General features: G+C 39.5%; 5 protein-coding genes across 8 annotated transcripts in view; 4 read left to right on the forward strand and 1 right to left on the reverse strand.

The window, feature by feature from the left end:
* The first annotated feature begins 904 nt into the window (after positions 1 to 904).
* Positions 905 to 12,804, forward strand: LOC124305951 (uncharacterized). Of its 3 annotated transcripts, none has more exons than XM_046766007.1 (8): positions 905 to 1,059; positions 5,659 to 5,795; positions 5,913 to 6,037; positions 6,164 to 6,303; positions 7,730 to 7,941; positions 8,841 to 9,126; positions 11,525 to 11,769; positions 11,856 to 12,804. In XM_046766007.1, exons 1-8 carry the CDS (start codon positions 1,050 to 1,052, stop codon positions 12,081 to 12,083), a joined length of 1,383 nt encoding a protein of 460 aa, XP_046621963.1. In that variant the 5' UTR covers positions 905 to 1,049; the 3' UTR covers positions 12,084 to 12,804. The 3 variants fall into 3 exon arrangements, with proteins under 3 accessions (XP_046621963.1, XP_046621954.1, XP_046621972.1); XM_046765998.1 differs by lacking the exon at positions 905 to 1,059 and adding an exon at positions 4,228 to 4,369; XM_046766016.1 differs by lacking the exons at positions 905 to 1,059; positions 7,730 to 7,941; positions 8,841 to 9,126 and adding exons at positions 4,228 to 4,369; positions 6,930 to 6,956.
* A 151-nt stretch (positions 12,805 to 12,955) lies between these two features.
* On the forward strand, positions 12,956 to 15,455 carry LOC124306030 (DNA repair protein RAD52 homolog). The gene is made up of 6 exons (XM_046766135.1): positions 12,956 to 13,304; positions 13,757 to 13,907; positions 13,987 to 14,135; positions 14,219 to 14,462; positions 14,584 to 14,676; positions 14,769 to 15,455. The coding sequence occupies exons 1-6, from the start codon at positions 13,278 to 13,280 to the stop codon at positions 14,885 to 14,887; spliced, it is 783 nt and encodes a 260-aa protein (XP_046622091.1). The 5' UTR covers positions 12,956 to 13,277; the 3' UTR covers positions 14,888 to 15,455.
* Positions 15,147 to 17,419, reverse strand: LOC124305939 (uncharacterized). 2 transcript variants are annotated; one of them, XM_046765985.1, is made up of 4 exons: positions 17,236 to 17,419; positions 15,776 to 16,949; positions 15,539 to 15,711; positions 15,147 to 15,430 (listed from the first exon to the last, which is right to left on the reverse strand). In XM_046765985.1, exons 2-4 carry the CDS (start codon positions 16,944 to 16,946, stop codon positions 15,257 to 15,259), a joined length of 1,518 nt encoding a protein of 505 aa, XP_046621941.1. In that variant the 5' UTR covers positions 16,947 to 16,949; positions 17,236 to 17,419; the 3' UTR covers positions 15,147 to 15,256. The 2 variants fall into 2 exon arrangements, with proteins under 2 accessions (XP_046621941.1, XP_046621935.1); XM_046765979.1 differs by having other exon boundaries at positions 15,776 to 17,419.
* A 768-nt stretch (positions 17,420 to 18,187) lies between these two features.
* Positions 18,188 to 21,601, forward strand: part of LOC124305915 (uncharacterized) — a 119,457-nt gene continuing 116,043 nt past the window's right edge. Inside the window, exon 1 of the mRNA XM_046765937.1 lies at positions 18,188 to 18,511. The gene's annotated coding sequence lies outside the window, so the exon portion shown is untranslated. The remainder of the gene's footprint in view (positions 18,512 to 21,601) is intronic.
* On the forward strand, positions 18,818 to 21,558 carry LOC124305991 (protein arginine N-methyltransferase 6). Its single transcript, XM_046766080.1, has 4 exons — positions 18,818 to 19,226; positions 19,387 to 19,501; positions 19,639 to 20,005; positions 20,171 to 21,558. Exons 1-4 carry the CDS (start codon positions 19,173 to 19,175, stop codon positions 20,682 to 20,684), a joined length of 1,050 nt encoding a protein of 349 aa, XP_046622036.1. The 5' UTR covers positions 18,818 to 19,172; the 3' UTR covers positions 20,685 to 21,558.

Consider the following 21,601-nt stretch of genomic DNA (forward strand, 5'->3'; position numbering starts at 1 on the left):
CAACGATATTTCACTTGGGCAAAGAAAATGAAGTAATTAGTAATTGTATCGTACTTCCCACGATTCTCGAACCATGTAATTTTTATACAAAATAAATTTTTTCTCGATGTCTTATCTGTTACAATATAACACCGCCACACTGTACTGCCTTGAAAACATTTTCATTGCATTACATTAAATTGGCGTGATGTAATTTAACAAGAATTCGATCCCGTAACTCTGGTGAAAACAATGACATTCTCGTATTCCTTAGAGGACTCTAAAATTTTCTTCGAAAATGTCTCACGGTTTTTGATAACGTTATTAAAATTTATTGCCAAGTTCATCTAAATCCCCCGAAAAGTTATACCTGCACAGATTGTCTTTTAGTTTGATCGTTATAATCCACTTAACGTATTCATAGAACTCTTCCGGTTATTCATAGAAATCTACGAACTCTCGGGAAGACAGAATATTACCTGGCTTAAATATTTTCTAGTTTGAGGTCATAAGAATTCACATAAAAATATGAAAATACACTAATGATGCTGGATTTTCAGTTTCAATTCGCTGCGAGGTAAATGTTAAACGACTACCGCTATTTACTTATGCGGAACCGAAATTATTGTCGAAATTTTCCACACAATCCGCAAACTTTTGATCGAGCACGACGCTGGCATCGAAAATATATAATTAAATTTAAAGCTTCGACCAAGACGTGTAATTCCCATGGGTACCTACGCAGCTTACCAGGGTTTGTTTTCGATCTACAATCTACCGGACAACCTTGTTCCAGTCTTCGTCCATCGTTATTCAAGCGTCTATATTTACTTATTCTTCTCATGTGACTCATGCACAATTTTTAATTAAGAACAAGCTGCAAACTTGCAGTGGCATTTTTCTGCGTTCCCGTATCCGTGTGTATGTATACGCGCATGCGCGTTTATCAACGTTGTTCCAACGACGCGGAGAAAAGTTGTGCGGACGGTTCACAGTGACGGTTTGAATCTCAGCGGCGTTAGTTCGCAGTTCCTGTCAACGTTCAAAGCAGCCTTCGTACGACAACAAACATGGCACACAGTGAGTAATTCTCCAGATTTTATCCCACAAGTGTTAATCAAATTGACAAAGTGTTAGTTGACTTGACTCCTCTCTGTAAACAGTTCGCTACGTGGATTATTCACTTGTAATCCTAGAGTTTAGTTCATTACACCCATACAACGAATTTCGTTGCGTGTTTCGAACTTTCTGGTAAGATTCTCGAGCTCGGAATTGTTTGGACAGGTGTTCAGCGTTAAGGGATTCATACGTAAAGTTGGAAATTTTGTAAGACCCGAGTCACGGATTGTCCGAAATTATTTTCAAACAATAATCTATTACCAGTTGGTTACGCAATCGAACCGGCATTCCGTACCTACGTACGATTTATTTCGGTTATTATCGAATCAACGAATTCCATGCACAAATGATGCGTTTGCTTACAATTAGATTAGAAAAATAGCAACGATCTCCGATAGATCCGATCGAACATCGGTGCTCGATTTCGATCGCAGAAGCTGCAGCCAGAGAAAATCCCGCATTTCGATACAACCTTTTGCATACACACCAATGGCGGAAAGTTTCAAGAATGCTAAACGTCAGAGATCTATTGGCGTGTTTTTTTTTTTTTTTTTTTTTTTACCAGTGACTACTAAATATAGTCGGGGCGGGGCTGATGCTCCGTGGTCAGTGAACGGTTTGACAAGCCGGCCGGCATTCTGACTAGGCAAGCAGTGTCCTTCGGGACGGTTTTACTACGCATCATTTTCCCTTCCCGAATGAGCAAGCGATGCGATCATCGAGGCGCTTCTGGGTCCAGTCGATATATGAGCCTTAAGATTCTAAATGCTCCGAGGCATAAATCCGAAGATTGGTTCTTCTATTTTTAATGCAGCCCGCATTCCGCTCGCCGGTGCGATACTCCTCAACTCGGGCTCTGAGAGCAGCACGAAGCAGCACTTCGTGGCTCTAGGCGCGACCCCATTTATCACAAAAGACGAATAGAGCCTTCGTTCCAACGGTGATAATTGCACTGATGGACATGCATACGTCACGTAGCGCGATTCATTCCGCGATGATGCGATCTCCGACTTTAATCACTTCTGATTCAATCGAAGCCTACGTGCAATTGTGCCCAATGAATTACTCCTCGTAATTCTGCGACAAATTATCTTCTCTTAAATTTGACAGACCGGCGACGTTGCGGAGATGAGAGCTTTGAACCATACGTGTTGCGCCAATTTCCGTTTCCTCTTTGAGAATCCATCAAGTATGAATGACGTAGATCCAGCATTGAGATCCTATGTCGAACTTGTCTGCATACACGCAGCACCGTAGCTATTGCTGACGTGGCGTTTAACCGGGTTCGCTTCAAGCCGATTTACCGACCGTCTTTTCACCTATTCGCTATTGTTTTCATGCATCTAAAAGAACCTGCACACCAGGGGCAAGACTGTAGTTAATGCTGTGTTGCGGTCTGAAGAGACGAGGCACGCCCTGCAAGCTTGCAACACTAGACACATTGTCCAGAACCATATTATCCACCAACATTCTTAGAAAATATGTTAATTTAGCGCAGTAAAAATTCTTCCCATCGTAATAATTAAATTTATAAATTTTAATTTCGCAATATGTATACAGTAGGATTATAAACCAATCACACTGTAATTGATGAAGCATTACGTCACCGAAGCGTGTCGGAGTATCGTATTTCTATCCAAATATCACCTAATTGTTACTTTATAATTATCGCTTAAATTTCACGCCGACAGGAATGTAGTTGAAATAAAAAATTCCAATACTTTTATTTTTCCCGTCACACAAGAAAAGTATTTTCTAATTTAACCGCGCACAACGTTTCTGGCGTCAAGCTTCGTTTAGTGTTATCTTTTTCTGATTTCCCTTTACGTTATACCCGACAATTTTTCCTATTTGGGACAGACCGGCGACATTCAAAGCCATGGCGGTTATCTCACATGACCTTACGAGCCCGGTGCTGCGCACACATAATGCGTTCCAACGCCACCTTCTTAACTGTAGACAAAATGTAATGTTATGTAAAATCGTCCGGTTTTTCAAATAAAATAATGGGCGTGTCGTTATTCCTATTAAAAATACTGACTATCGTTTCATCGGCCGTCCTCCACGTGCCAAATTATTGCGGTACGTACTTGAGAGCGCATTGCTAGGCGGGTTCAATGACCTCGTTGCCTTTCGAGGCGCACCAAAGTACAGTTAATTCAGTACGCGACGTTTCTTTTATTTCGCGTTTATCCTTTGCTACGACTTCACACCGTGATTGTTACGGAATCGAAGATTCGACGAGGCTAACAACGAACTTATTTTGCGGGAATTGAGCAGCATGCGTTTTAACGCTCCTAACTTACACGATGACGTTATACTCTATACCAGGGCCGGAGACTCCGCAAAGGCTGATTCAATCATTGTCATTCCCACACCGTTCCGCAGACTAGCGATTGCTCTCTAGAAAAGTTGGCTCACGTTGAGAATCCGCGTCCAGAACAATTCCATGACACTGTTAATTTCACCCTTCGATACTACGGTAAGTCCGAGGTCATCGAAAAACTGATCACTAAACGCGGAGCGCCTGAGTGCCTGGTTGTAATTTGCATGAAGCCGAACGTTCTCTATACCAGCTTTAGTGCAGTCGGTACACGTATAAGAATTCGAAATTCCGGCTTGAGAATCGCTGGTCAGTGAGCAGCTCCGCGTCGTTATATTACAGGAGTGATGTAATTTGCCGCTATGACTCTATATCTATACGTTACGTGGGTACAATATTCGTTTGCATGACATTAGTTACTATTTATAAAACTTACGTTTATTTACCGTCTCACTTCGGCTTTCAGTTTGTAGTCATGTTCATCGGGTAGTGGTCATGAGCCAAAATTAATTTTCTATCACAACAGATCTCTGTATCAGTTTCGCGATCTTGTAAGGCTGGAGGGGATCGGAGCTGACACCTGAACCGTTGACAACAAATACGCTTCGCAAAATAACGATTATGGAGAGATTAGAATAATACAAACAGAATATTGTATAAAAAGTGTTTGGGCTGACGTATCTATTGGAACTGAAGCACGAGCGAACAATTTTATGCGTACTCGTATAATGTTTTACGTTGACGATTGTTTACAGTAGCATCGGTGCTATATGTTGCTTTTAACTTGTTAGTGTCAACGTGAATAGTTTTTAAACAATATAATGACCTCCGTAGAGGAGGATAGTCTACAGCTGAAAAAGTTGTTCGTCAAAGGTTTAATACTACTTTTGATCTTCTCCACGACTGACCTGGGATACCTATCAAACACGCTGTTCAAGTACAATATGGGTATGCGTTTCATTAGAATAAAAAATCCGGCATCGTTGTAAGACTCTGAAGATGTTATATTTTTAAAAATTCAAGAAAGATTTGGCATCGCGTTCGCAAACTACTATAGGATCATCTTCGCGTAATATCGCTAGCTTAAAATCAGAGGTAATATTTTCCCGTAGGACCGGAATTACGGGTTATGACCCCGTGTAGCCAGAATGTTTGTACGTACTTCGATTGTTCTCGGTGTGACAGCTTCGAAGCGTCTCGCATGCTGATCCTATATTATCCAGATCTTGTAGGGGTTTTCGACCTTTTATAATTACAGTGGAAACCGAGCTCTGTGATTAATTACAGCACTAGGAGCACACGCTGCGGACCATGATAAAAATTTCAGTGTTAGTTTCAAGTTGATAAGAAATTGTGGGGATCGATGTAATACCACGAATTTCATAAAATTCAAGAGGAAAATTTTTACTCGCGAACTTCATCACGGATGCCTATTTCATTTCATTTCACTTTTCCATAAAGCCATGACCTAGTATAATCGTTTATTCTCAATGTTCCAACAACAAAGCTTACGTCATGATGCACGGCAAGCATCCCGTCAACTTTGAGCTGTCAGTTCGGCAGGAGCGAAGGCCAAATGACCTTTCGTTTCATTATTTCGTTATCTTGTTCCTGTCCTTCCGTAAAACTGACGTGGAAATGAATCCATGGATCGCGTGTCGATATTTTACTTCAGCACGTTCTATGGGGTGGAAGAAAACAGAAATCAATTTTCATCACTAGTTTTCGCGTTCGCTTCGCTGCTCGGGGTGTTTACTATATACACAGAGAATGTGTGCCAAGAACTCGGAAACCTGAGCTATTGATCCTCTGGTGTCCTGCATCACTGCCAGATAACCTTGTCCGAATGGTTATGCCGCAGGATCGCGTCATCGGCGCCGAGGCGTCTGGACGCCAGACGCGTTACTTTTTATTATTCTTATTAACGTCCTTATTGATTCAATGTGGCTTAATTACCCTCTGGTACCCAACTGAATTATCAGACAAAATGCATCGTTTTTGTAGTGACTGTATATTCTTAACTTATATACCTATGTACAAATTTACGCAGCTGTATTCTGAATTACGTCTCTCTGTTTTAATTGCGTAGGTCATTGTTTGTACTTTTTTTGCAGAAATTCAATCAGTTTGGTTAAAAATAAGTACGCGAATTAAAAAAAAAAACTTTTCGTATTTTGGTGTACGATAGCTACTGCAAACTCTACAAATAACTATTTTCTTTCATTTGTGTTTCATAGCGCTATCTACGGAAGACAAGCTTCAATACAACTTCTTCCCAGTAGCTTCTGGTCAGATACAATTCCGTGTCAAGGCCGGACACGATGCCCACATTGCTTTAACCATGGGCCCCAGCGAGGGTGATCCCATGTACGAGGTAAATTCCAAAAGAAATCTGAAAATCCTTGATTCGCATCTTGCGTAGGTACATCAACGTTCGAATTCTTGCACGGCGAAGCATTGCTAACCGGATGTTACATTATGCTGACAACAGGTCTTCCTTGGGGGATGGAACAATGCAAGGTCCGTCATCCGCAAGAACAGATCAAAGCCTGAAGTTGCCGAGGCTGATACCCCGGGAATTCTTACCGAAAGCGATTTCCGCGGGTTCTGGATCCGGTACGTGGATTCCGACCTTGGAATTTTGCAACGAAGCTAATTCCGCATCGTTGCGAAATTCGGCCATACTCGTTGGTCGCATCGCGCGATGTGCGATTCCATTGACAGTTGCACATTTCTTTAAAGGTGGTACAACGGCAACCTCGACGTCGGCAGGGAAAATGAACCGAATCCTTTCTTGTCCTACACCGACCCACAGCCATTCGGTATCGGCTACTTCGGTGTCTGCACTGGTTGGGGTGCGACTGGAGAATGGATCATCGAAGGTCAGTATTTTTATCACGGAAGATTAAGACTATCGCAGACACGATAAACCGTATAACGTGTACACAAGTATTTTAAAACTACTATTTCTTTTCATTTGCAAGCAGCGTAGCACCTAGATTTGATTTTTACACGCCTTCTTTATTCTACATGTCACAGTTCCGGACTATAAAATACTATAAAATTTAGTCCCACTCGATCAGCGGTCCGAATTCAAATCTGTAGTGTTCAGTATGGTAACCACTGCATCAAAGGTTACTTCGAACAGGCGAGTAGGATATTAAATTTAATGCTTCAAGCCTGTCGAGTATTATACACACGTGCCGACGAGTTCTACCATCGGATTAAATTCACTTGCGAAGGTAGGCGCATAAGCTGCGTCTGACAACGCGCAGTATTTTTCCACTGCGTCGATCGTTTCGTAAATCAAATCTCATACTTTCGAAATGCGATGCATTAAAAGCAGTGAGATTTTAAGAAGTTGTAGATTGTTCACAGGAGGCTTTGGATAATAGATTTTCGATAAAAATTTCATCTATAAATTATATTGATAAAAAACACATTTTCCACTACCTTTCGGCCCAATTTCGGACCTTGGGATCTGCCTAAAACTACCTGGTTGCCACAGGCAGGTGTATTGCCGGTTATTTTGGCGGTATGTAAAGTACGAAACATTTTAAGAAAAGATTTGCTGGACTCACCGTTTGTGACATATCGTTTTTGCTTGTTTTACCGTACGGACCTTGCGATGTTACATACCTACAGCCTTGATATCCAATGCACGCCCCAGATACACGCTATAATACCTATACCGCTCGAAAATCAAACACACTTTTTCCACACTTGCATCCTGTCTTACATACCAACACTCCTCATGTTTCACGTTCGCTGCCTGGGCCACGCCTGCTTTTGGGAACATAAGTAATCGGTCGCAGTCACGAAGTGATCGTAATTCGAATCTACCCTTTTCCAAATTCGATGTAGACGGTGTGATATGCTGGAAATAACTCGGACGACGTAGGCTGTCATTCAAATTTAACGTACCCACGTGGGATACAGTCAGCAGCTTGTATCGTGTATTTATATTATACAGCATCGATTGTTTTACATGCAGGTACAAATTTTTCTTGTTGACGTACGGCTAGTAACCGTCGCATGACCCGAGGGGAAGCCTCATCTACAAATATAACGATAACTCGTTATAATTATACTCAATGTAACGACGAGCCAAAGCTGACGATACAAGTGTGTAATACATGTAGAAAACAGAAGGAATGACAGGTTTTGCTTATCTTCGGGCGTGGAAGCAGAGTAAAGTCTAACCGTGGACATTATCGTCGGGACAAATGAAAAGAAATTTGCAGAATTGATAGGGTGGTGAATGAATGAGTGAATTTTTAATACCGGGATATTCGTACGTTGGACAAGGTCGGGTTACCCTGAAAACGGCTGATCAGCTGAAGTACAATTTCCATGCCGTGAGAAGTGGCAGAGTAGAAATCGAGGTCAGCGCGCCTAGCAACGCCCACATTGCCCTAACCCAAGGAAAGAGCGAAACGTCTCCGATGTACGAAGTTTTGCTAGCCGGATGGAACAACACAGCCTCGGTCATCAGATACGACCGCAAGCAGCCCGACAAGGTTCATCCTCGAAGTTTTCTTCTTACGATTAATAGATGCATCGCAAAACGAAATATGAACGTGCCATCGGATTTCCTCGTTCCGACAAAGCCGGGCTTTTCCACGCTTTTCAAACTAGCGTCACGCGAAATCCACGAATGATCAAATTCAACTATTGGATCTTTTCGTATCGCGGTGTGTCGATTCGTCACTTTTGCGAAATTGTAATATCAATCCTTTGGCACGAATCGCGTATCGTCCTTTTATAGTCGAAGGTCCGAAGGACCTTTCTAAATCGAGGCAGGGTTGAAGTTCCGAATTTAAAAAGTTCCGAAAGCGCCAAATTCCGAATTTTTCGGTGGCGAAACTTAAAGTAAGGATATCAAACTTTGACGAAATATCAGAGTTGGGAATGGTCCGCAAGCCGATACTCAAAGTCCCGAAAGGGCGAAATTCCGACATGTCAAGGTTTCGAAAGTGCGAAAAACAGAAAATTTAAAAATCTGAAACATCAAAATTCCGAATGATCGAAGATTTTCGGTCCTGTAAATTTTTGGCGTGGTGAAATTTCACCACTTTGATTTTTCTTTGTTTTGAATGTTCGATATTTTAACGTTCGGAATCCTGGTTGTTCTGATTTTCGGTTTTTTCGATTTCTTACACCCATTCGTCGAGTAAACTACGCTGTGTGACTATATTTTAATTTTCCGAACTTTGCTCCATCGTAACTCGAATGTTAGGAACCTTACATTTCGGAGCTTTGAGCCGTCGGGTTTCCGGCCATTCGAAGCTTCGTTGTTTCTTCAAAGCTTGATTCCATGACTTCAATTTTCGCGATCAAATAATTCCGAGTTATGCGCTTTCGGGATTTTTGAAATCCGGCACTTCAACCCCGCTCCTAAACGTCATCATCCGGACAGGTTCGCGCCGAGACGCCCAACCTCCTGTCCGCCAACGAGCGGAAGAAATTTTCAATCTCTTGGGTCGACGGACATATCGTCGTCCGTGTCGGGAATGAGAACGGGCTTGTGCTCATGGAATGGCGCGACCCAAACCCCATCGGCATCAGCTACGTGGGTGTTCGGACTGCCTGGGGCGCAACCGGGAAATGGAGTGTCCTGGTTCCCCGACCGGCAGCAGGACCGATTGGCACACAACCACCAAGGCCCGCACATCCTACGCCAGGATTTGGCCCACCGCAGAAATGTAAATTACCATGGATTCTCTCAAATCTGGCACTTGACAAGTGAAACACTGCTGTTATCTGTAATGAATTAATCATCAATCTCTCCAAGTGCTCGATCAATGTCCAAAGAGTTCCATCATCCGTACCACGATACTGTCTTTGGTTTGATTTGACTGCAGTGATTTAATCGCTGTATCGATATCCGAACTTCAACAGCGCCTCGGGACTTCGAGTTGAAAAAAATTCCCATCAGTTTGAGCTTCATTGCGGAAAATGATGATACTCTGAGACGTGAACGTAGGTACAATACGTGTTTCGAATCATGATATCCGTTAACTTTCGACCAAAATTACACGGATCTTGTCGCTGATGCTACACATGTGTAGGTACGGTTTACGTATTTATTTGCGTAAATTTAAAGCCACGTTCAAAATTATCGCTTGCTCTTGTTACCCGCGTTACGTCAGAGACTTAGAATCCGATATTTCGCGAATCATGTCCAGGGTAATCAAAACACTTATACAAACCTATAAAATTATATATTTAATATACCTATTTTCTCCGCACCCTGAGATAGTCAGCTTGAAAATTATACGTCTTGTTCTAAGCCTGAGTTATACGTAATTTACAGCTCAGGAAAACCGGAGAAAAAAAAGTAAGCTCGCAGTGAATTGAAAGATATTACGAAAACGATGTACTGTCAAAATCTGTCATTCCGATGAAAGTTAAAGCTCACCATTCTCGAAGTGGATGCAGAATTCTGTACGAGATCGGAGCTGTAGAACGATGGTTTATAAAAATGTATCGGACCTTTCGGATCTGGTTTCGGTAGTAAAGATTACTCCCGTCGAGATCTTTTGAATATGAATGGCCGTGATTTAATATTTCGAAATCAGTGACCATCTCATTGAGCAATTCATGTGTTGATTTCGCGTTTCACGATGGCTTCGAATATTGACTAATATAATTTTACATTGCCCATTCAACCATTCTTCATTTAACCTATTGATCACAATTGAATAATTTATAGTTTTGAAAAGTGTCAAGTAAAATTGCTTGAATGAATTCTTGGAGCCAGTAATTAAATTGCAGGCAATTCAAATACAAGACAATGTGGTGCGTACATAGTATGGTGCTGCAGTTCACTGATGATGGGACTGTATTTCGAAATAATACAATTGGCAAAACTTGTGCTGCTTGTTAAAAAAAAAAAAACTCTATAAGCTGACATCGCTTCCGTGCTTATCGCGACGTATAATGTTAACAACAATGAAGTGCCTAATAACTATCAAAGGTTAGGCTGACCTTCTTCTAATTTGGTAATCACGTGACTACGGCTATTTTTCTTACTCTCTTATACACTATTTCAGCTCGCAAATTTTTTCGTCTCACTTTATTACATTATACCGTCTTCGCATGATAATATCTGCTCAAAAACATCCTTCACAAATTAACGTATTGATCTCTGTCTATATGTATACGTTGCATGTTGTATACTTGTGTGTATCTTGGGATGTGCCCGTTTGTTTTCACGAAATGACCTTATGTGATTGCCACATAACTACATGTTGTCTCAGTTTGTCTTCGTTGAATGTTATTGCGTGTTTGTCACGTAAATGGTGTTGCCGATTGGCCTGGCTAACAAATCATCGTGTAAGGTACAATGTATCCCGATGTGTGAAATTCTGTTCGAATTTCTGTAAAAAGACTACCGCATGATTTCTAATGCGCTGAAAATATGGCACAAACGCAAAATACTTAGACTCTGATTGCCAGTTTTACACCAAAATAAAGAGCGGTAGTCATTTCACAGGAGTACGGAATAACAAGATTTAAATTGTTGTTTGATTGATATTATCAAACTCAAAACCAGTCATACCGGCTTGGTGTGTTCGACATTGTAGCATTAAGATAAAAATATGTGTATAATGACAAATTTTGAAACTTCTTCTAGCACAGTGCTGCCTGAACCTAATCATTAATTCGATATTTCTTTCAACTCAACCCTAGAATGTTACACCGGAGTACGTTTGTAGCCCACGTTGATTTCAAATCATCGTCACTGTGCCAAATTTTCAATATTTTCCCTCCCTTCAGATCAAATTCTGACACACTCCGAATTTTCGAAAAATTTGAAACGGTACCATCGTTTCCCTCGTTAAAAAAAAAAACAGAGAAAATAAACACAATAAATTTTTGTCCCCCAGTGTATAATAGTTAGGTGGTTGATAAAAAACAAAAAAAAAAAAAAATAAATAAATAAATAAGTGTACCATTCCAGGGTCAAACAAATTGTTGAATTTTTCTTATACACGTAAACGTTTCTCATTCGCATCCTGTGCCGCTTTTTCACATCTCCTTTGTTTTTCATCTCCCTTGAAACCGGATCTGGCATTGAACGTTTTTTACGTATCGCAGACGCCCCACCGTCGGCACCTGCCGCCTACATGCAGCCACCCATGCAAGGTGGTGCAAGCTGCTGGGTTGACGCTTCCGGTGGCGTTGTGCCTCCCGGTGCCCTGGCTGGAGGGCAAGACGGAGAACCTCTCTTCGTAGCGAGAGCCCGACACGAAGGAGCGCTGATTCCTGGCAAGCTCAAGCCCAGCCACTGCGTCTGCTACATCGCGTGGGGAGGAGCCGAACACGGAAAGCCTGAATACCAGGTTCGTGACGTTTGCCGATAGTGATTCGAAAATTTGGAAAATCCAGGGGGATAGGCAACAGTCGTAATATTTTTGATAAAATCCAGGTCCTTTGCGGAAGCTCCGGTACGTGGGTCCCGACTTCCGGAGGAAACGTTCCCCCCAACGCTTTGCCTGCCGGGGAATCCGAAGACGGAGAGCCACTTTTCGTCGGGCGTGTCAACCACGAGGGAACTTTGTCCATCGGAAAAGTTCAGGCCTCGCACGGTGTCCTCTACATTCCTTTCGGAGGAGCCGAAGTCGCTTTCCCAGACTACGAGATCCTGCTGCAGTAACCTGTTGAACGAAATCCTGTTTCCCCCCCTATCCTCGTATTTCCTTCCCCCTTGCACACTGAATATTCCCATGTTTTACAACACGAGCACGAAATAAATATCTATTCTTTATCGTACCGAGGTATTTATGCATAATATAGTGGTTGGCTAACTTTGCGCTGCAGTCTGGACATTGGAAATTTATTTCACTTGCGGTATGTGAGGTATAAGGTGATCAGCCGGCTGATCGAATATGAATATCATGATTTGTCAGTCGACTATCTAATGATAACGTGACGTATTGCAGTCGCATCGTAGTCGCAGTAATCATGTTCGTCGCTTGTGTTCAAATAACCGTACGTCGAAAGTTGAAATGTCGCTGGCTTTTTCATCCAAGAACCGGATTTTACATATTATTAATAGGCAACAGTTGTTATAATATATATACGCAGAGAATATATAGTTTGTTACTTTCCAATCACTCGCAACCCACCATTCAAATATTAATTTAATAATTACGTACGCATAAGTTATTGTATTTTTCGATATATTAAATACTTAAATTGTGTTTAATCTGTTATTTTTCACACGCAAAATTGTGTTTTAATGCGCGCAATACGCTGCGGATGATGCTTGTATGGTTATCATATAATTTAAATTTCTTTTGCAAACTACATTTATACGTGTCGAATTAGTGACTACAAAACTTTGTAAATGTAATTAAATAAAAGTACAAAACGTACACGATGTAGTGTCATCGCTTTTATTTTTCGACCTGGAGATTATCTTATATTTTCAGAAAGTATGGAAAATTCTACCCGGGATAGCGATGAAAGTAGTAAGCTGTTCGTGAAGATTGAAGAATTATTAGAAGAGAAATAATAAATATACCGAGCTTAAAATATTTCCGATGTCTTAGGCTGCAATAGCAAGGGCAGGTGCAGCAAACTGTTCCGAAATTCTTATGCCTTATATCCTTATTAGACATTGAAAATGCTGAGTAAACTTAGGATGATGTTAGAATTTGCGAAGGTTAACGACGATTTGGTTGTAACATTGTCATATACCACGTCTAGGAAAATCATGTTTACATTTATGGAACGAAAATATCGTTCGAATTTCGGTGTACGTTACTAATAGGTATTAGGTATACACATTTCGTACATCCGTTGTGTACAAATCAACTTAATCAGTGGAGAATCTGCCAACGTCGCGATGAATCCACCGTCGTGCATAAAAATCGTACGTTCTCGAGTTATTAGTATGTTTTGTCGACTTGATAATTTTGCTGCGTTCATTTTACGAGTTAAGCACAAAGAGCGATTACGTCGTGCGCTGTATTTGCTTAAACATAAATTATTGTTTCCCGCCAGTTCCGCGCAGGACGTTCATAACCTAAAAACCTGTCCAAAATCTTTCACCACTTGTTGAATTTACCTTTCAGAAACGAAAAACGTGTTGCGTGCAGCACATGATTTAGCTGACGGATATTTAAATTTAATGAAATAATCAAGAGACATGTATCGTCATTCGTTTTTGTGTATTTTCGATTTTACAGTGCATACTTTGATCGTTGCGATGTATTCGCTCAAAGTAATTCAGCGGGAATGGCGTCAGAAGGAAATAATTATAAAACTTTCGAATAGTTATTGGACGGCGGATAATAAAATTTCACCTTGTAAATTTATTTTTAGCCTGGTTCCAAAGAAACTTTGATTTGTCCAAATTTAACTGTAAGCGAAGTGGATATTCGCGATCAATGCACTAAGAATGATCTTATCTCATTGGCAAATGAAATCTTTGGTACAAACAAATGGAATCATACTGTGACAAGTCAAACTTTAGGCAGGTTATTAATTTAAATTACTCTCCAGTTTTACTATCTGCACATAATTTTCTATATGCAATTGTAATCTGTCTTCAGATTTTGTCGAATACACCACAGGCAAATATCAGGTCGGATGCGCAGCCTTCGTTAAAATTCAATTACGAGATGGAACTGTTCACGAGGACGTAGGATACAGCAACTTGGAAGGACCCAACAAGGGCTTAATTATATTTTTAGCGAGAACTGTAAGACTTGGGCATTATCTTACACCATGGATGAATCCCACTTTTTCTTGTTGATTGCTGTAAAGCAGTATTTCTAATTACAGGGTTCCATTACAAATGCTATGAAAAACACTTTGTTGTGCTTTGGTGGTGATATTGCTACAAAAATTCGAAATTTTACCAAACCGAAAACCGAGAGTTCAGTTTCAACCATTTCTCATATTGGAGAACCACAAAAGATGGTTCCCCCTCTGCTACGGATGACTCCAAATGCTCAATCCACGCCGCATAAAACACCATCGCCAAGGTGCGACATCCAGGGCGCTACGTTCAATTATGATAATCGAGGTATTGACATTAGATATAATAGTCAGTTTTACCAAGGAATGCGTCTTTTCTGAAATTTAATACTGTGCGATTTGCATCTGTGGAAGAAAATGGAAATTTTTTAACAGAACTTATCTTGCAGAGGTTTTATCAGTTTCGAATAATGAAGAACCAAAAATACAATCACCAAAACCTCTTCACCCAGTGGAAAGCTGCGTTAAGGTTGATAAAGCTGGTAATTACTGGAGAATATTACTAATTGAAGCTATTGACTCCACGTCTTAGTTATGTTGATTGTGTTATTTATAATGCTTTCTAACTATGTAGCAATGACGGAGGAGGAACGAAGATTGGAAAGAAAACGCAAACAAGCACAGAAGCAAGAAGAGTATAAAAGGTTATTGAAAGAAACGGCATATGGCCAGAAACCAAATCCAAGATTTTAATTCGATAAACTTTTACTGAGTAAGAACTTACAGAGCTTAGTGATAAAAAAGTTGTTCGCTTGTTAAATATACGATATATATTTTCTTAAGTTGCTCGTTTAAGCCCTGTTGATATGTAAACACGATTCAAGGCCACCTCTGTGGCCGGCTGTACAGGTTAATTGGATGTTAGCAAACAATACCAGTGGACTCGAATCGGTCAGAATCAACCACCTTGGGTTTAGCTATTATGATAATACATGAGTTATTAACACATAGGTACATAAAATAGAAATTCATTTTCAAATCAAGCTGCTGAAAAGTACTTCACAGAGTTCAAGTTCTACTCGAAGCTTAAAAACTAGTCATTATCTTTCCATGGTCACACTTTCACTTATATTTGGCATTGGCAATCTGGAAGCAGCTGAGGATAGCTTTTTTCTTGCCAACATTCTCAAGAGTATACGAAACTCCACATGGTACAGTGAAATGTCCGTAAGTGTCCATTTTAATGCTCTTCTCATGAATTGTTACTACAATATTACCCGCCATAATACAAAATACCTGCAAAAGTTTGTCAAATATAACAGAACAGTGTAAAACAAACTAAGCGTGTTAGATTTGAGTATGAATTTGAGGTCTATGTTATTTAATGTAGATGTCAACAACTACCATATGATGGTGATCTGGTGCTTGACTCCTATTTATCCCGTTTGGGGGCATCTGTACAATAGAACTTGATACAAATCCCATGACTGTATTCAAGCCAGGCAAAATACTATAATTGTCAAAGTTCAATAGCACTTTTGGCGTCCGTTTTATTCCATGAAAGTTTACGTGCCAGTCTGAAATTATATTCAAGATTACATTAGGGTTTATTACTGCATAGATTTTCATAATAATTATTACCTGATTTTAAATTTTTCTTGAACACAGGGCTGCCTGATGTTTTAGTTGTGGTTGCAGAAAATCTAACTACTTTCTTGGACTTCCGCCTAGGCTTCGTATTCAACATCACTCCGTTGTCATTTCTCTCTTCAATTAATGGTTCACTCGTGAGTTCTGTTTTAGCTTTATCAGAAGTTTTTATATTTGGAGTACTTGTCGAAACCTCATTACTCTGTCGAATGTCTTTTAGTTCTGCTTTAGCATCTCGTATCTTCTTCATTTTTTTTCCTTTTCCATTTATGTGAGCTATAGTCGGCACAAATTCTGGGGAATCATCTCTTTTTGTTTTGAACCTCTCTCCGTTCCAGTATTCCAAGGGTTTACACCTTTTTCTGCCTGATCTTCTAACTACAGGTGTATCATTATTTCTGTTAAACGAGCTTTTCTGCTTTGGTATTGCTATTGAGGATGTAATCTTTGGACGAATACTTTTGGTTTGTAAAATCTCTACATTGTCTAGTGGTTTTTTGATCAAAAGAACATTGTTACTACTATTACTAATAGACTTTGTAAATATTTCATTCGTGGAATCCAAATTATTAGTTACTTTATAAATTGATAAAGATTCCCTGCTGTTGATGCTGTAATTTACTTTCCGTAGTTCCTTCTTCCGTGTCGAACATCGTGTGTTAGTTGATGATTTGATGATTCTATCTTTAATGTACTTTTTCTTCTTCACAGAATTGTTTCTATTGCTCTGATACTCATTCTCTTCGTCTGAGTTCATTATTTTCCACTTTCCAACCTCATTTCTAGGAGCAAAATCAACGTTGTTAGGTCCTGAATTCTTTTTGTCACTGGTTGCTGCCGTACTCCGTGTTACAAAGCAAGTTTTATCAGTCGATCCAGTTGGTGCAGTGGTAAAGGTTTCTAAATTGTTACCCTCCTTAGTGTTTTTACATGGTGGTGTACTATTTGCAGCACATTTTATCAGGGAATGATGGTCAAGAGAGAGATTCGGACTTTCTTCTACCGGGAAAGGCCATTCAAGCTTCGAATGCTGCTCTCTGTTTATTTTCAAAGGTGTAGACGTTACCATGCAAGCAACTTTATCTGTCCGAATAGGTTGACTAACAATGGAACTAGAATGTGAGCAACGATATTTTTCTAAAATTTCCTTGACAGGTCCCATTTTCTGCATGAAAATAAGAGAATAATGGAAAAGTTGATTCTCAATTGGCGGAAATATAATTAAAGTATGGTTGCTTCCTTCAAATAATTCTTCAATGACTTAGTTGCACAGAATACAAACTCGTATCTTTTTTGAACCAATAACAGTTTGCAATTTCACTTAGTTGTTGCATGTAGGAAAAAAAAATCCGAGAATGAGAACGACAATGCGAAAAATACTAGAGGAAGAAAATTAACCTAACATGAGGAGTAAATTCAATTATTCTTTGAATACGTTAATAAATACATACGATGGCACATGCTCTTTGCCAGAGTTATTAACAATTCACCAAAGAATACATATCAATTTATTGTGTCATTAACTGCTTTCAGAACTCGAAAGATAGAATTATAGTCAAGAAAATAGAACTCTGTTTCTTGAATCAATTTTCAAATGCTTTCCATTTTTAAACGCGTCAACGAAAGAAAACAACATCGGATTTAGTTCTGAGCATCACCGTCGTCACGCTAGCGGCGCTTGAGAGCTTGGCCGCCATTACGCGACGCCCACTGGCCAGTGATAGTTGATCATGGAAGTGGAACTGGTCGAATGTTGGCGAATAGCGTGTTTGACCCGTGTCCCGGTACGTTTAACCATGTTTAACTCGGTATTATGATTAGGTGTAAGTTTTTCTTACGAGTAGATTCCTTTAATCGGTTGACATAACAGTCGTGAGTGGATAAATTTGCTGTTTAATCACTCGGCGTAAGGCATACTAAACTTCGACAATCTTAAACAAGTGACCGCAACCGCGTCGAATATGTCAATTGTTTTACCTATTTGTTGCGACGCGACGTAATCAAGAAGTTGTTTTCTCCTATTCGCGTTCTCAGAAATATAGACTTGTTTAGCTTTGTCACAGCGTTTGGAGCTTACCCAAAGTGTCTAACATGAAACTAGATTCTCTACGTTTTTGCTACGAAATTATTACCGTGATCGTTAGATTCGTACTGGCGATTAAAATTCAGTGTAATGTCTTACACGTTTACTCTTCTACCATGTTGAAGTTATAAGTGACCTTATCGGAACAATTCATGTCGAGGAAAAACCGTTACTTCGTGATTTTGGAAATTGTTTGAAATTTAGTAAACCGTAATAAATCAAAACATACTCATATATTGAAATTTTCGTTCCTTCAGTCAGTTTAAAAATGAAAAAATACTGATTTTTTTTGCAATGTTTCATTACGGTAACGTTACTAACTTCAGTCTTGTGATATTTTGAAAATGGTCGAATTCGTAATTCTTGTGTAACTTTTCGAGGTAATTATCTTTGAACTTTCTTAGTGTCGTGTTTACGGATAATAAAATAGTGATAGTGAGCTACCCGCTTGAGTGTGTTTGTGCGTTCAGATTGATCGTGAAAAGTGTATGTGAATATCCAGTGCATTTAATGTACATACACCAAATTCAGGAGCCGGCTCGATGCAGCCGTGAGTGCATCAAAGTGATCAAGAGTGACATCCTGCAGGCGCTGAGCTCAAATGGCGAGATGACAAAAATTAGGTACGCCCCTGCTCTTTTTGGGTAAGAATAGATTTTCATCGAACCAATATATACTGAATCGGTGTCAATGTGTTGTCGTGATATCGCATGAGGATAGATTCTAATACATAATTTATGGCTGCACAACTATATTCTAAAGTGTATGTTTTTATTCTGTACTTTCCACCGTGCGTAGTATTAGCAAAGCTATATTATAGACGCCGATTTTAAGATATAATGTAACAATTAGGCACTCTTTAGGTACTAGGTTAAAAGCTGCACTTATCAAGATGATTCAGATGCTTGGTTTTGTTTTATTAGAACATTTGTTCTTACATTGCGTACATTACCACCAAAACATCGTTAAATCAGTCTTCGAGAAAATATGATAAAATTTCATCCTGTTTTGGATGCATTTTTGGATCTAGTCGCAGTCATTTGTTTTTGATAATCGCTACGTATCCATCAAGTCTGACTGCGCCTTTTGCGCGTAGACTCAATACTCCTCGTTTCCGAGAACAACCCGCACACTTCACGACGTCTCTTGGCTGTAACGCACGCACTCTTTAAATCTTGTATACACCGTGGCTGACAACGACATTCCGAAAATTGTAGGTTATGAGTGTCACGTGCAAGAGTTAGCCTAGCATACATCGTCGTAATTTTAGTTTTTAGGAAGATTGACAAAGAACGTAATTTAACAATGGACACCGGCGATTCAACAGATGAATATTTCAAGAGTTACGAGGATCTGGAAGTAAACATTCACTTATGTCACTATTGATATTTACTGATGGAGACAGTTTGAAAGGAAATGATTGATTGTTTGAATTAATATTATTATCCTCCTGTCGATCATTTCCTACTGACTTCTCACTGACGACTTCAGTTTTTTTTCATTGCGCTTGTCTCCACAGGTTCATCGACTGATGCTAGAGGATAAACCTCGTACCCTTGCTTACAAAAATGCAATATTTGCTTGTAGCGATAAATTTCAGAACAAAATTGTAATGGATGTTGGTGCTGGGACGGGTATGAAGTTAACACTTTTATCACATAATAATTAATGAAGTCGATTTGTTAATTATGCAAAGAACTTTAGTTGCGAAAATTTAGACACAAGTAAAGTCTTACCAGTAATATCTGCATTGATTGATGATTCTCAACAGGTATACTATCGGTGTTCTGTGCCAAAGCAGGTGCTGCAAAAGTTTATGCTATAGAAGCAAGCCACATGGCACAAGTAGCAAAAGAAGTAGTTCGCGAAAATGGTTTTGAAAGTATCGTAGAAGTGATTCACAGTAAAGTAGAAGATTTAAAGAGCGATGATATCGGCAAAGTCGATATCATAGTCTCTGAATGGATGGGATTTCATTTGATGCACGAGGGAATGCTGGATTCGGTACTTGTGGCCAGAGATCAATTCTTGAAAGAAAATGGACTCATGTTCCCTAACGAGGCCAAACTTTATGCATCTCCTTGCGAATTACCCACTGTGTATGATTTCTGGAACGATGTATACGGAGTCAGTATGGAGTAAGGAAATACATTTGTTAGCATGGTCGACTATCAACAATAGTATTTAATTTCTGGTTGATTCTATAGATGCCATCACGAGTTTAAAACAGGCTGTCAGCGTTCTGACTATAGCATGTTCAAGCCTTACTTTCGTTTTAAAATTCTCGTCCTTTTTTTGAATAGGTTTGTCAGCCGGGAACAGAGACGTTTGAAGTCTAAAAAGCCAAATATTTCGTCTTTAGAGGCAAATAACTTACTGACGGATGGAAAGCTGCTTGTTTGGCTGGATCTCAGTACAGCAACTATGCCAGAATTGTTATGTCTCGGTGGTGAATCTACGGTCGTACCGTGCAATCGGAACGGAATATATCAGGGCATTTGCGTATGGTTTTCCGTTACATTTCCGGATGGTTCGGAATTATCGACTAGTCCAGAGTATGAATCAACTCATTGGAAACAAAGTATTGTAGTACTCCCACACGATATTCCGGTAACGAAAGATGAACCAGTAGCATTCAAGCTCGAACTCCGTAAGGATTCTTTGAAACCAAGAATTTATAATGTGGAATATACTCAGTTAGACCCAGAAAACGTCGAACACGATATTCCCTGTCATTGTTATATGACCAAGTGTTTAGTAATAAAAGCTTATCTCTCTGAACATCCAGAGGAAGATATCCAGGGTAGAGAAACTTAATTTTTACTACGAAGTCACATGTTTTGTGATTTCAAGTACCATACTGCATCTATTCTTGCTTATGCAAGTTCCCTTGTGAATAAGCATATGGGTTAATTCACGCGAAACGGGACGGGTTTCAACGGATGGTCATCGAATTTGACGCGCGGCTAGAATCTCATTCCTTACTATCTTGTGAAGACTCTTCCATAGTGTTGGGTTCATACATAAATTCTTGACTCCTCGCTAACCGTGATTGAACGAATTTTCCTTGGACTACTCAATTCACTTGGAAATTTTACCGATTACAGTTCAAGTTGTTAAAAAAGTGTGCTATAATTTTCAGCTGGGCGTTTGATCTTGTTCACTGGCAAGCAATTATCGCAAAAATTGGATTGAAAATTGAAACAGTTTGCTTTTTCAATCATTTTCTACCGACAAACAAGCAAGAAAAATGCCCAGCTGAAAATTATACCACAACTTTTATCACAACCTGAACTGTGTGCAGTAAATTTTTTAAGTGAATCGAGTAGAGTACAGAAAATACTTCAATCGTGATTTGCGGGGAATCAATTTTTGCTTGCGACCCAAAACCATAGAAGACTCTTCACTAGATAGTAAGGAATTAGATTCTACCCGATATGAACCTACATAGAATGTTCAATTGTTATATTTGTTTAAATATTTCAGATACATTTTATGTAACTTTTATTAAAGATGTCTGCAATTTTAAGTAAGACATTTTTCGATACAAATAATTCTGTAGTATTTATTGTTATGTGGTATAAAAGCCGGATCTAAAGACAACTATTTGTACATGGGATTTTACTTCCATCTATTTTTGAAATAATTTGGAAATAAATTGTGCCCATTGAAGTAAGGGTGCTCAGAAAAAATGGTGTAAGACATAAATTATCCTGCACACTTTGACAGTACTA

This window comes from Neodiprion virginianus, chromosome 1 (genome assembly GCF_021901495.1).
Source record: "Neodiprion virginianus isolate iyNeoVirg1 chromosome 1, iyNeoVirg1.1, whole genome shotgun sequence".
NCBI lineage: Eukaryota > Metazoa > Arthropoda > Insecta > Hymenoptera > Diprionidae > Neodiprion > Neodiprion virginianus.

Excerpts from the sequence above, each read along its gene's own strand:
- LOC124305951 (XM_046765998.1), top strand. The coding sequence starts at position 4,243 with ATGACCTCCGTAGAGGAGGATAGTCTACAGCTGAAAAAGTTGTTCGTC. Across the intron at positions 6,038-6,163 it reads TTCCGCGGGTTCTGGATCCG|GTGGTACAACGGCAACCTCG; the intron begins GTACGTGGATTC and ends ATTTCTTTAAAG. Across the intron at positions 7,942-8,840 it reads ACCGCAAGCAGCCCGACAAG|GTTCGCGCCGAGACGCCCAA; the intron begins GTTCATCCTCGA and ends TCATCCGGACAG.
- LOC124306030 (XM_046766135.1), top strand. The coding sequence starts at position 13,278 with ATGAATCCACCGTCGTGCATAAAAATC. Across the intron at positions 13,908-13,986 it reads TGTGACAAGTCAAACTTTAG|ATTTTGTCGAATACACCACA; the intron begins GCAGGTTATTAA and ends ATCTGTCTTCAG. Across the intron at positions 14,677-14,768 it reads CGTTAAGGTTGATAAAGCTG|CAATGACGGAGGAGGAACGA; the intron begins GTAATTACTGGA and ends CTAACTATGTAG.
- LOC124305991 (XM_046766080.1), top strand. The coding sequence starts at position 19,173 with ATGGACACCGGCGATTCAACAGATGAATATTTCAAGAGTTACGAGGAT. Across the intron at positions 19,227-19,386 it reads AGAGTTACGAGGATCTGGAA|GTTCATCGACTGATGCTAGA; the intron begins GTAAACATTCAC and ends TTGTCTCCACAG. Across the intron at positions 20,006-20,170 it reads GTATACGGAGTCAGTATGGA|GTTTGTCAGCCGGGAACAGA; the intron begins GTAAGGAAATAC and ends TTTTTTGAATAG.
- LOC124305939 (XM_046765979.1), bottom strand. The coding sequence starts at position 16,955 with ATGCAGAAAATGGGACCTGTCAAGGAAATTTTAGAAAAATATCGTTGC. Across the intron at positions 15,712-15,775 it reads CAAGAAAAATTTAAAATCAG|ACTGGCACGTAAACTTTCAT; the intron begins GTAATAATTATT and ends ATATAATTTCAG. Across the intron at positions 15,431-15,538 it reads CACCAGATCACCATCATATG|GTATTTTGTATTATGGCGGG; the intron begins GTAGTTGTTGAC and ends AAACTTTTGCAG.